This window comes from Pyxicephalus adspersus, chromosome 5, assembly GCF_032062135.1.
Source record: "Pyxicephalus adspersus chromosome 5, UCB_Pads_2.0, whole genome shotgun sequence".
Classification (NCBI taxonomy): domain Eukaryota; kingdom Metazoa; phylum Chordata; class Amphibia; order Anura; family Pyxicephalidae; genus Pyxicephalus; species Pyxicephalus adspersus.
In genome coordinates, this window is record NC_092862.1 from 13951172 (window position 1) to 13964561 (window position 13390).

General features: G+C 40.7%; 1 protein-coding gene and 1 long non-coding RNA gene across 2 annotated transcripts in view; one reads left to right on the forward strand and one right to left on the reverse strand.

Moving 5' to 3' along the window:
• The first annotated feature begins 885 nt into the window (after window positions 1-885).
• Window positions 886-1576, forward strand: LOC140331948 (uncharacterized). The gene is made up of 2 exons (XR_011920990.1): window positions 886-1184; window positions 1296-1576. It is a non-coding gene; the product is annotated as an uncharacterized lncRNA (long non-coding RNA).
• A 318-nt stretch (window positions 1577-1894) lies between these two features.
• Window positions 1895-13390, reverse strand: part of DEPTOR (DEP domain containing MTOR interacting protein) — a 74617-nt gene continuing 63121 nt past the window's right edge. Inside the window, exons 9-10 of the mRNA XM_072410688.1 lie at window positions 9811-9915; window positions 1895-6199 (exon numbers count right to left, since the gene is read on the reverse strand). Coding sequence (XP_072266789.1) covers window positions 6071-6199; window positions 9811-9915 — 234 coding nt within the window. The 3' untranslated portion in view covers window positions 1895-6070. The remainder of the gene's footprint in view (window positions 6200-9810; window positions 9916-13390) is intronic.

Genomic DNA, 13390 nt, shown 5'->3' on the forward strand with positions numbered 1-13390 from the left:
AATTAAAGCTGCAAATGAGGGACACCTGTGGCTAACACCCCTTAAAATTTCATCGCTAAGGCATCGTCAGAACATAAAGAACTCTGCCCATCAAAAATATCTACCCTGTTACGTTAGAAGCCACCAGCTAATGTAACAGGATGATACGTTAGAAGCTGGAAGCTTCTAGGGGCATAGTTCAGTGTTTAATTTATTTCAAAGTAGGCCTACACATGCACACTTGTTGTAACAGGTAAAATTAAAAAAATATTAAAACTTTTAAAAGTTTATAAACTGTGTTATGTTTTGCGGCTCCAGACTATTTTTCTTTAGTGGAAGAGGAGGCAAAATGGCTCTTTTGATAGTAAAGGTTGCTGACCCCTGCACCAAGGCATTGGATATTAAAAGGGTGGCAGATTGTCCACCCAATGCTTAGTGGGGTCATTAAACTATAGGGAGACAGTAAATGAAAAACTATGATGCAGCTACAGAGGTCAGTGAGAGGTAGTTTTCCAGATTATTTACTGCTTATTAAAAAAGTTTCATAGTCTGGCCTGAGTTGTGTCGTTTGCTTTACTCTCTTGTTATTGGCATGGTTTTTGGTTATATATGACTTTTTAATTTAACATGTATAGACCTATGAAGAACAATTCTGCTAGGACACAGCTATTAGGAACTATTGCAATTCCTAGAGGCCCAAGTAATGACATGAATTGCTGATTGCAATAGGGGCAGCTCCATAACACATTCCAGGCGTTAACACGTATCTAAGTTCCAGTAAGCAGTCAGTGCTCTGTGTATAGTAACATTGTGCAAACCCAATGCAGTGAGCCCTGCCAATGTAAACACTATCATTATATATCCTCATTCTTCCAGAATATACAAAGCAGCAGCCGCTCTCACACAAATCACTCTGAACTTCCTGCAGTGTTTATGAAACTTCCCATTAAACCAACTGATTTTTTAGTTTATTTTATACCAGCAACCCTCAAAACAATTTTTCCTTGTATGCTGAATGTTTTTATAAGGATTCCTAAAGCAAGCCGTTGCTTGCAAAAAAATGAATATGTTGGTTGTTTTAGGTGTTATAGTATATGTATTCTTGTGCATCCTGAACCCTTTTATCTCCACTGCAGCACCAGCAGCCTGGCTTGGAACACATCGAGGAAAGGTCCAGCGCCATGTAGGGAATGTCAGGATTAAAGGTAAGTGTGCTTATTTTTTTTTTTATACTTTATTTTGCTTTAGGGAATATCAATAGCAGTTCAGACCTTTAAATTGTTGTTCACAATTTCATTTTTGTTCACAATTTGCAGGTTTTTATTGCTTTGCTGTGATCCAGAAAACCCCGTATATGTATATTCTAACTGTCTAATAAAGTTCTCCAAGGAACCAAAAAAAAAAAATTAGGAATCTAGCGGATGAGTGGCTTTTACAGTAACTGTTCTTTCAATCAGATCTTTGGATATTGAGCTCCACAGACATTATGTATTTCTCAGCAAAGCAAACAAGAAAAACCTAGAAAATGTAAAAACAAGCTATGAGATCCACCTGCTGGCTGAAAATAAAACCAGAAAAAAAGCATACTAAACATAAAGCTATTTATTTCTAATTTCAGAAAGTTTTTTTAGTCTACTCTACATTGAAGAAAATATTTAAAACTTACTGTATATTGCCATTGTTTCTGAAGGTGCAGGCACCAGGGTTTTCATGTTCCTGACTTCCCCTCCCTGAGTCACCAAGGAAGGGATTCTTTTCAGACTTTGCTGCCTGCATGTTCCAGGTTACTAATTTTCTCGACAGGGATCATAACAACGACCCCAGATCATTCTAATCAGAACATGGAAGCCTCCTTGTTAATAGGTTCCCTTTACATCAGAATCCACACCAAGAACAAATTTCCGAAACAAACAAGAATGACGTATAAACTTTATTTTTAAAAACAAGACACAAAAGTCACACAATACTTCAATTAAAAAGATTTGGCTTTTTTGCACATGGTTTAGAATGGTGTACAACAATTCCAGAGAGGTTAAATAGTGCTGCAGCCCACGGATTGTGCAAAATAACATGAGCTGAGTTTTGGCAATCTGATTTGTGTTTTTTGCAGAACACATAACACTTATCCAATCCTACATAAAATTTTCCTACTCCCCAACAAAAATGGGCTACGGGTCACTAACCTATAACTAAAACATAAAATGCAAACAAATAACAAATAAAATGTAGAAATCTAATATAACTTTAAATGAAATTTTTGCTTGAGGTATATTATGCACATGAAGAGGGAGGGTGGAAAATGCAGTAGGGGGATTGGATGCTGGAGTCTTAGAGAAGTACAACCCCCCTCATCCACTTATGTGGCTCATCTTCCACCACAAATAAAACTTTTGCCTAGTTTTTTTAGGCAGCAGAGACTGTACTATGTGCAATTTTTTTTGCTTAAAAATCAAGTGGAATTATGTCCATTGCTTACTATACTGGATAATCATTCTTAGGGTGCTGAAGTGATATAAATTTTTAAAGAATATCCTGCACCAACAACGTTCTTATATAAGGAAATTTTTAGTAGTCATTGTATACATCACAAACCAGGCCACTCGGGGTTCCCTTACCAAAGCAGACCGAACATTGGCTGGATTGTGATAACTATATTATAACATAATTCTTCTATAGAGTTGTGTGGGCAGGAACAATGGCCAAAGAAGGCCGGAGCTGGGAACACAGACATAACAATGCTTACGTTCCAAAGAGGTATAAAAATCCGTAAATGGCTCAACCTATTGGAACTCATCCAAGAGAAAAAAACACATTTTTAGACTGACTTAACACAAGAAAGGCTAAAGAAGCCAAAATGCTAAATTTACAGTGTTGTGTATATGAATAAATCACATTTAAAGGAGTTCCTTAGGTAAGATTTAATCTCTTTCTGCTTATAAAAGGAGAGGTGTTTAGTGATTTACAGCACTGCTATAGGGCAACGTATCCCAAACTTGTCCCAGCAAAGGTGCATGTTTTGCAGGTGTTTTGCATATATAGATAAAGGTGGTATAGTTATTGTCTCATCGATGTGAGTTCCATACCTGTATGGTGTTCTGCAAAAATTCACTGTTGATGGGACTTGGGGACAGAATGGAAAGCAATGCTGTAGGGTGTCACATAAGTCCTATGGGGCTACTGAGCTCACATTAAAGATGGCAGCCCCAAGAAGCATTCTCAAGGCTTTTGAATGTCTACACGAGAGGCTTTTAGAGGTAAATTACATTCATTAAATGCACATATAACCTTATGGGAATCGAATGGTTTAGAAACTGGCTCTACAAATGTGTTATAACAGCTTGTTTTGTATACAATACATATAATATATACAAGCTTAAGCCCATGTGCATTATAGAAACCTATGAGCATCTATGGCAGTACTTCCCCCAATCACTGGCTATCCCAGCATGGATCATTTTTATTGAAGGGCCCATCATTTGCATTGCTCTTAAATATACTAAAAACTGTAAATCACACCCTTTTCCTTGGTGGAAAACCTGATTCTTTCTGGTCTTCCACTTTAAATATAAGGTTCATCTTATATAGGTAGATAAATGCTACATAAATGGCAAATACATATTTATGCAAACACACTGCCTGTGTGCCTCTCTATATATTTTCTTTGCAGCAATGTAATAAGAAAACAAAAAAAAATATCTAATGAATAATCAACATAGTAAAGTCACATTTTTATATTATTCACACACGCACAATATAAAACCTCCCCCATATATCCCTTTAAAATATCTTCATTTGTAACACATTATATTATGTAAATCTGATTAGAATGGGTAACAAAATGTACCAATATAAATGTATGCAAAACAAAAAAAACAAAACAAAAGCACTCATGGCAAAAGGTTTACCTTTGTGTAGAAACAAACGGTACATCAATGAGCCGCTTCACCAAAAAGAGGGCTTTATTTTTAGGGCGGAGTAGAAAAGGGGGTTTTATTACTGCCATCTATGAATCTTGCAGAGAGACTTCCTGTACACTACGTACAGCTGTAACAGAGCAATCTTTTAGCCACGCTCAACCATGAATGGAGGTCTGATGGTCCACGAGAAAATTTTGGTGCTCCGCGACTCTGGCCGGTGCAACCCCCAGCAGGGTCAGAAGGACTCTGCTTTGGTGGGGGCACACCAGCCAGAGCCGCGGACCATGTCTCCCGTATGCATCGCAGGCTCAGGGCGGTGGGTGGGATCTGGCATCATGAAGCCACTCTGGGGGAAGTTTCTTCCCTTTTGAGTGACACACAGCTCCCCGCGTATGCGCGTCCCGGAGTACGTAAATTTAGTGGTCTGTGATGTCCAAAAGGTTGGGGACCAGTACACTAAAGGGGATCTTTCATGAGCCTTACCAATGACAAAACACTGCAGGATGCATGAACAAGTGCTGTACATACAGCGCCATTCTGCTCAATGGAGAGGGGAGAACGACGGAGCAGAACCCCACTGCGCTCTCTCCCCTTCATTTTCATTACAATCGTTCTACGTCGGTTGAAAGACGAATGCTGTACACATGCCAAATTCTTGTCCGATATCCTCCTGAGGGGAATATTGGACGAGAATCATCTGACGTGTGTACGTAGACTTACGAATACTGGGAAAGGTGGCATCTTTCTACTAGATTCCTCATACAGCTGCAGAGACCCAGAGGAAGACTGATTCCAGTCCCCCCCCCTGAAAAGAACATACGCCCCTTTAATCTCTTAACGTCCCCCCCTGAAAAGAACATACGCCCCTTTAATCTCTTAACGTCGTACAATCAATCGTGTACAAATGTGATTCAAGTAATTTTACCATTATCTCTGTGGCTGTAAAAAAAAACGAAAAAAAAAAACAAAACAAAACAATATATTAAGCACAAATATCTACTGATTTTACCTACTAAGTGCTAAGTAACAGTGAGCCTTAATGAGGTGTGACAGCCAGAAAAATGTCTCTGTTACTAATAGCAGCCAATCATATTTCAGGTATAATATTTTTGTAGGTTACACTGAATTTCACTATCAATTTTCAGATTAAAAAACTGTATAAAGTTCTAGTAAATCGGGAAGAAAAGGGCCCTTTGGTGTTGCAGGAGCCAGTAGAGCTTTAGGCTTCATTTCAGATGCTGTTTGTTATAAAAAAAAAAAAATAGTGTACTGAGCTCAATAGCCCAAGTGGAAATTTACACACATAAGTGTGTAAGCAGCAGAGCAGTGACTTCTCCTTCTCCCTGTCCTTCACTCTAAAAAGTTCTGATGGTTTCACTGAGAGACAGCCAATGTAGGAGATGTCTATCGCTGTGCTGTCTCTTTAGATAACCCATAGCAGATTTCCTGTGGTCTGAGCTGCCTACTGGTTCGGGGACAGCGGCATTAGAGAGAGTGAAGCTGCGTACGTGCAGCACCATTGCAACTGGTATACAGGCCAGAGGATGGCAGAAGCTTCTCTGCCACCTCTTCTGCAAAGTTTTGTAGAAATAATAAGAAAAGGAGTCCTTTAATAATAATAATACCCAACACAGGGAGAGGAATAGTCACAGTGGTTTTGTATGTTTTCATTACAAGGAAAGAAAATCTTTTTATCTTTTGGCAAACCCAACAAGACATCCGCCTACGTAAGGTTGGTGCTGGAAAATAAAAAAAAAAGGAGACTTGTGATTGGCTGCGGAAGGCTGCTCACACACAAGGCCCTTTGCTCTACTTACAGACATCACTGTGATTGTGTAATGGCACTTCTTGAATGTTAGGCATTGAACATTCAGATACGATATATTCACAAATAGGACACATACAGTACATAGAGAATATTAGCACAGCTTATTCTTTGTGAGAACATCAGAAACAACAACATAGTCCAGTTCTTATGTTTCTTTTCAAGTTTCACCTTAGAGCAGCGGAGGTTTTTGAGGTTCAAAAACCAAAATTGAAGAATGATGGCAGGAGGGCCGAACCGGACGGAACTGGCATATTTCCATACACGGAATAACAGAGATTTGTCTTTGCTTTGGTTGATTAAGAACGATCTGAACTACCACAACCTCCTGTGCGCACGTGCCTGTCATTTACGGGTTCACTTCTTCCATCACTTCCATGACAATTGTCCGCGGGCCGGTGAGGATGAGGTTGCTGACGGTTCTGAAGTCACAATTCAGGACATTGAGGCCATTTACAGATACAACGAACTGGCGGATCTGAAAGAAAAAGTGGCAAGTATATAACTGGACTATTGGGATGCAAAATGAGCAGGAACGATGTGCAAAATATAAATACTAAGAGCAAGCAACTGGAAATGATAGCAACATGGCAGCACAGTTAGCACTTTGCAACCCTGAAATCCTCCCTGAAAACATTTTAGTGCATTTAAACCCCTATTATTCCAATGCTCCTGTCCCAGCCACCAATCTCATTCCATTACCTACAAATTCTTAATCCAGAGTGATTTTGTCTGTGCAGCTTGCTTGGAGCAGCAAATTCTTCTCCAAAGAGCCCACACATTTTCCCTGGGATCTCCAGGTAATCTACTAGACCAGGGGTCGGCAAACTCTGCCCTTTAGGCCAGATACGGCCTAGCTGGTAGTTTGTTCCAGTCTAATGCCCCCCTGGCTGATCCGGCCTTATGCCGGACCTACCGGAGATGGAGCCGCCAGAGCTCCGGTGCCGCCTCCTTGCTGTTGCTCCCCTATTTACTGCGGCCAGCGTTGATACTTCTGCTGGCGCAGTAAATAGGGAATGCTCCCTGAAGGGAAATCCCTCTCCTCTGCAATGCATACGGAGGAGAGGGATTTCACTTCAGACGGAGTTCCCTGGTGGTCCAGCCTAGCGTACTCCCATCCACCCCTGAAATGGCCTAGTGGCCATAAAAGTTTGCTTACCCCTGTACTAGACAGTTCACAATTCCATGTCCTGCCAGAACAGGACTCTTTGCTCCATAATCACGTGGGCCTTTTCTGAATGATTTGAGTTACTCCCATTAAGCTGGTAATTAGTTTTAGGCCCACCACACATGTTGTTTATTATATTATCTCCTTAAGATCTACAAAAAGTATGGTGTACATGGGCCTGCCTGGTTGGATAGTTTGGATAAGACCAAATGATTTAGTTTATCATCTAAAGTTGATTGTATAAAGATTTTGTTGTCAGATAGTAAAGTGTATAATGTAGGTGTATAGTGATCTTTATTGTGCGTGCCTGCATGGCAGCAATAGAGATGTTACATTGGCAGCTCCTCAGGGGTGGGGACTAATGCAATTGGTTTTCTTACAGCTTTCTCTCTAGATTATCCTCCTTAAAACCATGTCACTACCTGCAACTTTATCTCATGAGCAATGTCACAACGGATTCTCTTTCCCCTGCACTAGCAGTAGTGACACATCTGTCTTTCTCCTAAGCAGTAGTCCTGATGCCTAAGGTGACCCTTTCCCATAGCAGTGTCACTACTAACATTCTACCCCTAGACCTTGGAGTATCAAATCTGCCTTTCTCTACAGCAGCAGCTATAATGCCTATCCTTACCTTTACCCATGTCACTACTTACTTTTCACATCTTCACTTAGAGCTTCACATCTGCCTCTCACAGAGAAAGCAGCACAGTTTCCTATCCTGACCCTCACCCATGGACAGTCTCCCTACTTACTCTCTTCCCCTTGCCATAGGACCAGAGTCCTCATTACCTCTCTCAAAAGAAGCCTCGATCCCTATCCCAAGCTTCTTTGATGGGTACTGCCATTGCTGATTCTTTACCTCTGCCCTTAAAGCAGTGACATATCTGCCTCTGTGCATAGAAGCAACCCTGATGTTTATTCTGACCTCACCTGTGGGCTCTGTTCATACTGACCCTTCCCAATGCCCAACTGACATAGCTTTTAACCAAAACAGCAGCCCTTATGCCTATCCCAAACCTCACCCATGGGCAGTGTCCCTACTTACTCTCTTCTTGCCATAAAAGCAGGGTCCCACTTGCCTCCCTCAAAAGAAGTACTTTTGATCCCTATCCCAACCCTTATCTATGGGCAGTGCCATTGCTAATTCTTTACCTCTGCCCTTGGAGCAGTATTATATCTGCCTCTTTGCAAAGGAGCAACTCTGATGCCTATTCTGACCCTCATCCATGGACTCTGTCCTTACTGACTCTTCCCCTTGTCCTAGTGACATAGCCTTTAACCAAATCAGCAGCCCTTATACCTATCAGAAACCTCACCCATGGGTAGTGTCACTAATAATTCTTCTTGCCCTGGAGTAGGATTTGTCTCTCTCCAAAGCTGCAGCCCTGTACCCTATACTGGACCGTACCCAGGAACATTGTTACTGCTGCCTCTCCTGTCTTTCTCTCGCTCTCCGAGTGTCTCGGTATAAAGCGAGCAGTTAATAAGAATTATTAGTTTCAGCCCTAGGCAAAGCAACTGAAATCCACACACAGAACTGCCGTATTGTCTGAGCTCCAGCAATCCAGATGAAGTCAGTTACACAGTTGGCAGGACCCAGTGTTTCGGCAGAGATTTCCAGCAGAACTGGGTGGTTATCAGCCTGAAAGAAGCCAGAGTGCAGTTTATTTATTTCAGCATTTCATTCAGCACAAAGGCCTATTCAATCATGACAAGCTTCACGCTACTGGCAGGACGCCACAGGCCATGGAGGGCTGGCAATGGATGGAGAGGTTCGCAATGTACAAGTAACAGGCTTGGCTCTGCCAGTCATTTCTAGTCTGAATCAGCCCATTACTGATGCTTCTGCTCACACTATCCAATGATCTGTAGTAGGTGGAAAGTTTGCAAACAGATATACAGACTGGAGATGTTATAACAAAACTAGGGCTGTAGGTCCAATGTTTGGACCTGGCTTGGGTAAATATCCCCATACCGAGGTGGCATTGTATAGATAATGTAAAATTATAACCAGAATATATCTGCAGTAAAGTCTCAAAAGAACCAAAAACATCCACCGATGGGTAATAAAAGTTCCACCCCTTCACATCATATCTGTACAGGTGATAGTTCTTAAAAATCAGAAAAATGACATAACCTAAAACGAAATTCCTGCCAAAAATAATCTTCAGATAAAATAACAAAGTACCTTGTATGAATACTCACCTTTAGTTTACCCACCACAAGGGGTCCTCAGTCTAGGCCAGCATCATTACCCCTTTCCCTCATTTTCCTTGGATTGTTCTTTAATCAGGGCAGCAGCTAGAAAAAGGCAAAGGACAGCCCTGTATAGGGGCAGACATAGGGAGATGCAAAGTGTGCCGCCGCACAAGGGTCCAGGACTTTCCTGCAGCCAACAGGAGCCACAACAGGGACCCCAAGTCAGTTCAGCAGTTGGGCCTCCCCAAATGGCTACGCCTGCACTATATAAATGGTCTTCAAGCAACCATGTGCTGCTATGTGCAGTGCATGTGTTTTAGTTTAATTCAGCTAGATACACTTAAAAATAAAAGGGTTTACAGCTTGGGAAAGAAGACAGTCCTTTGCCATCAGTTACAGAGAAGGACCCTTGTCCTCTGTGTGGAAGCAATGGTCTCTATGCAAAGGTCCAATCCCCTTTTGGATCAGCACACCTCATGTTCCATTGGAGAACCATATCTCTTACTCAGCAAGGCATAAGGCATACTGGACCTTCAGGGATGGAGCACAATTTCATTTTGAACAATGAGACCCTTTCAGTTTTTTTCTTTTGTCTTTGTTCCTGCTGAACTCTTTTCCCTTTCAGTTCAAAACCAAAATAAACTGTAGTTGTAGTTAAACTTCAATTATAATACAACCCAGTATTAATATTATTATGATCATATAAAGAATACTGAATTTACCTTTACTCCTGCAGCAGCAGCCGGTCCAGTGGGATCCACGGCTTGTATGTGACACGGTTTATCTCCCCGTACCACAAATCCCCATCCCACCGCATCACTCACCACCTGCACAAACAAAAGAAATGCGCACCTGTAAGCTGCAACCATACACACAACAAGATGAATACAAGTTATCTTACACAGACGAGTTTCAAGTCACACCAACACATTACGCTGACGGGTACTGGAATAGAAAACAGAACAAAATTTTTGTGCAGCTCTACTTTGTGTAGTGTTCTGTGTGGTTTAGTACTTTGCAACATTTGCAAATAAAAGGATCTCTTCCCTCACAGCCTTCTCGCAGGATTTTAGGTCCCCAGGGCATAGCACCTACCTGAACTTGGAAGCAGGAAGTATTGTTCATATTATTTATTTATTGCAAACCTCTTCTTATTTTACAGGTGGTGGGAGCCTGGCAGGGTAAAAGAATTGCCCAAAAAAAAACAAACAAACACTGCATTTTATCAGTGTATATATGTTGAAGTGCTACACAAACATATGCGAGGGGGTGCTGGGAAGTTCCTGGCTTTGCCCCCTTCCAAAATAAATAGAAAAATGAGTGTGGGGGCATATGACAGCCTAATATCTTAGTATGTAACTGTGCAAATATCAGGTCCTTGTGATTCCTAAAACTGTTTTTTTTTTAGTGAGAAGCTGTGATGGCAGAGGCACAAGCAAGTTTCACATCGCTGGAGTTACCGGCCGTCATGAAGTTTTGTTTCTCCAGGGAAAGTCAGCAAAGGACATTCACACTGAGATGTCACAAACACTGGGGGAGAAGTGTCCTTCTTTTCCCTGGAGACATCTCAGTGTGAATGTCCTTTGCTGACTTTCCCTGGAGAAACAAAAACTTAATGACGGCCCGTAACTCCAACAACGTGAAACTTGCTTGTGCCTCTGCCATCACAGCTTCTCACTAAAAAAAAAATGTTTTAAGAATCACAAAGACCTGATATTTGCACGGTTACATACTACGATATTAGGCTGTCATATGCCCCCACATCATATTTCATCTGGAAGGGGGCAAAGCCAGGATCTTCTCAGCAGCCCCTCGTATATGTGCTGTATTGAATATACATTAATGCACGCCTAAAGCAAAGCTTGTGTGTGAATCGAGCTTTAAAAATGTGCTGCATTGGTGTGCATTAACTTGCCTTACATTTTTGCATCACAAGGCATGGTAATGCACTACTGTGTGTTTTGCTTTGAGGTGCTATTCCAAATGAAGGGCACCACAATGCACAGCACCATGTGCATAGGGGGTAATTAACACTTAAGTAAATGAGCAAGTAAAAGTTTTATTATATATATGTGTATATAAAATATGAAGTAATGGCTATGTATTTGCTAAGCACTCAAACTGGCATATTACTGCCGTCAAAATTCGAAATCATATATTAGGCTCTGCTAACATCTGTTTTGAAAATGTGGAGTTTATTAAAACATCTGCCATTAGAGGAACACCTTCGCTACCATTGATAAGGTTCTTCCAATTGCTGTCTGGTTGCAGATTTCACCACCAGCAGCAGATCTGTTCTACAAACGGTTTAGAAATGTTGGAATGTTTTAGCACTCAACATGTATAAAGAAAACAGACTCCTTGTACCCAGCCTGACACCCTCATTGCTCATTCTTATGTGGCTTTGAGCCCAAGCACCCAGTGCCACAAAGGTAAGGAATTAAATAGGGCCACAACTAAAAAAAAAACACAAAAACATTACCAGGGGGTAGAGACAACTAAAATTAAAGACATGCAACATCTCGTCAAAAAAATAAATCCCACCATGTAGGTGCCAGCCAGCCATCAGGGACAATGTGCATGCGCAATGCGCATGTGTAAGAGTTACATTATCAGTGGCCATCCAATGGCCGAAGAGGATTTCTGTGTAGATGCAAGGAAGATACCACCTTCCTACAATAAGTCAACTAACGCGATTTATTAAAGCTTTCCAAAGGCTGATCGAGCAAACCTAGAATGGATTTGTTAAAAGTCATTTGCTATTTGTTAGCAAATGTTTCAATCCTGGACCAGATCCATTTCAGGTTTGCTGGATCACCCAGCTTAACTGATGAAAGAGTATCCTCTCAAGGGCTGGAGAGCTTTAAAAAATCAGGTCCAATGACTGGACCCGTCATCGCTGCATGCCGCCTAAACACAGATAAGCTACAGATCTGCAAACTTTCTGATTAAGGCAGTAGCTCACCATCCAGCAATAAGTACAGTTCTGCTTTACCCCATGGAATAAATCACTGCACAAAAAGGTAAATGCTTGAAGGATCGGTGTCATTTAATTGTAGATCACATAGAGGAGAATAATAATACAACAGGTCATACAATATTTTATTACTGATATTGTTATTTAATAATGATTTTCCTTATTTTTCTCTTAAAATGGCTCCTTTTCTTTTCTTCTTCATGTGATTTATTGACCTAAATATTTAAGCTTATTCTTAGTCATCAGTTATTTTACTTGAACTAATATTATTATCCAGTATTTTTATAGCGCCAACAAATTACGCAGCACTTTACAAAGTCCATTGTTATGTCACTAGCTGCTCCTCAAAGGGCTTGACAATCTAATATCATATGTTAATGTTTTTATGTATGTTAATCTGTAATACAGTTTAAGGTCAATTTTAGGGGGAAGCCAATTAACCTAACTGCATGTTTTTGGAATGTGGGAGGAAACCGGAGTACCCGGAGGAAACCTACGCAAACACGAGGAGAACCTGCAAACTCCATGCAGATAATGTCTTGGCTGAGATTCAAAACTGAGACATAGACCCTGATTTATTAAAGCTCTCCAAGGCTGGAGAGAATACACTTTCCGCAGTGAAGCTGGGGGATCCAGCAAACCTGGAATGGATCTGGTCAAGGACTAAACACATTTGCTAGGAAACAGCAAATGATTTTTAAAAATCCATTTCATGTTTTCTGGATCACCCAGTTCACTTCTGAAAGTGTGTTCTCTCCGGCCTTGGAGAGCTTTCATATATCAGGGCCATAATGCTGCAAAGGTGAGAGTGCTAAGCTCAGAGTTTTATAGAATATTAGTTTTTACCAACTCTTTTATATACTTTATTATTAAATTTATTTTTAAAAGACTGTCAGCAATATAACTTTATCTTCACAATGTTTACATAGTTATATAATCATTAGATGAATATTCATATATGTATGTTATGTACTTGTACTTCTGATAAAAGGGGGACTGGCAAGCCCCTGAAGTGTGTTACCTGTTTGTATGATATTTTCTATGGCAAATAAAGAATAACCAGTTCCAATACTGTAGTGCTCCCATTTATTAATTTAATTCCAAAATGTTTTTATATGTATTCCATATACAGTGGTACCTCGGTATAAATCCGCTTTGGAATAAGTCCAACTTGGTATAAGTCCTGTTTGGACACGAAAAAATTTGCTAAACAACCTTTGCTTGGTATACAACCTTTGTGCTAGAACTTGTATGGGTCAAAATGAGTCCTAAAACCGTGCACTACCCTTATTTACCTCTTTCGAGACAAAGCCATGACTGCCCAC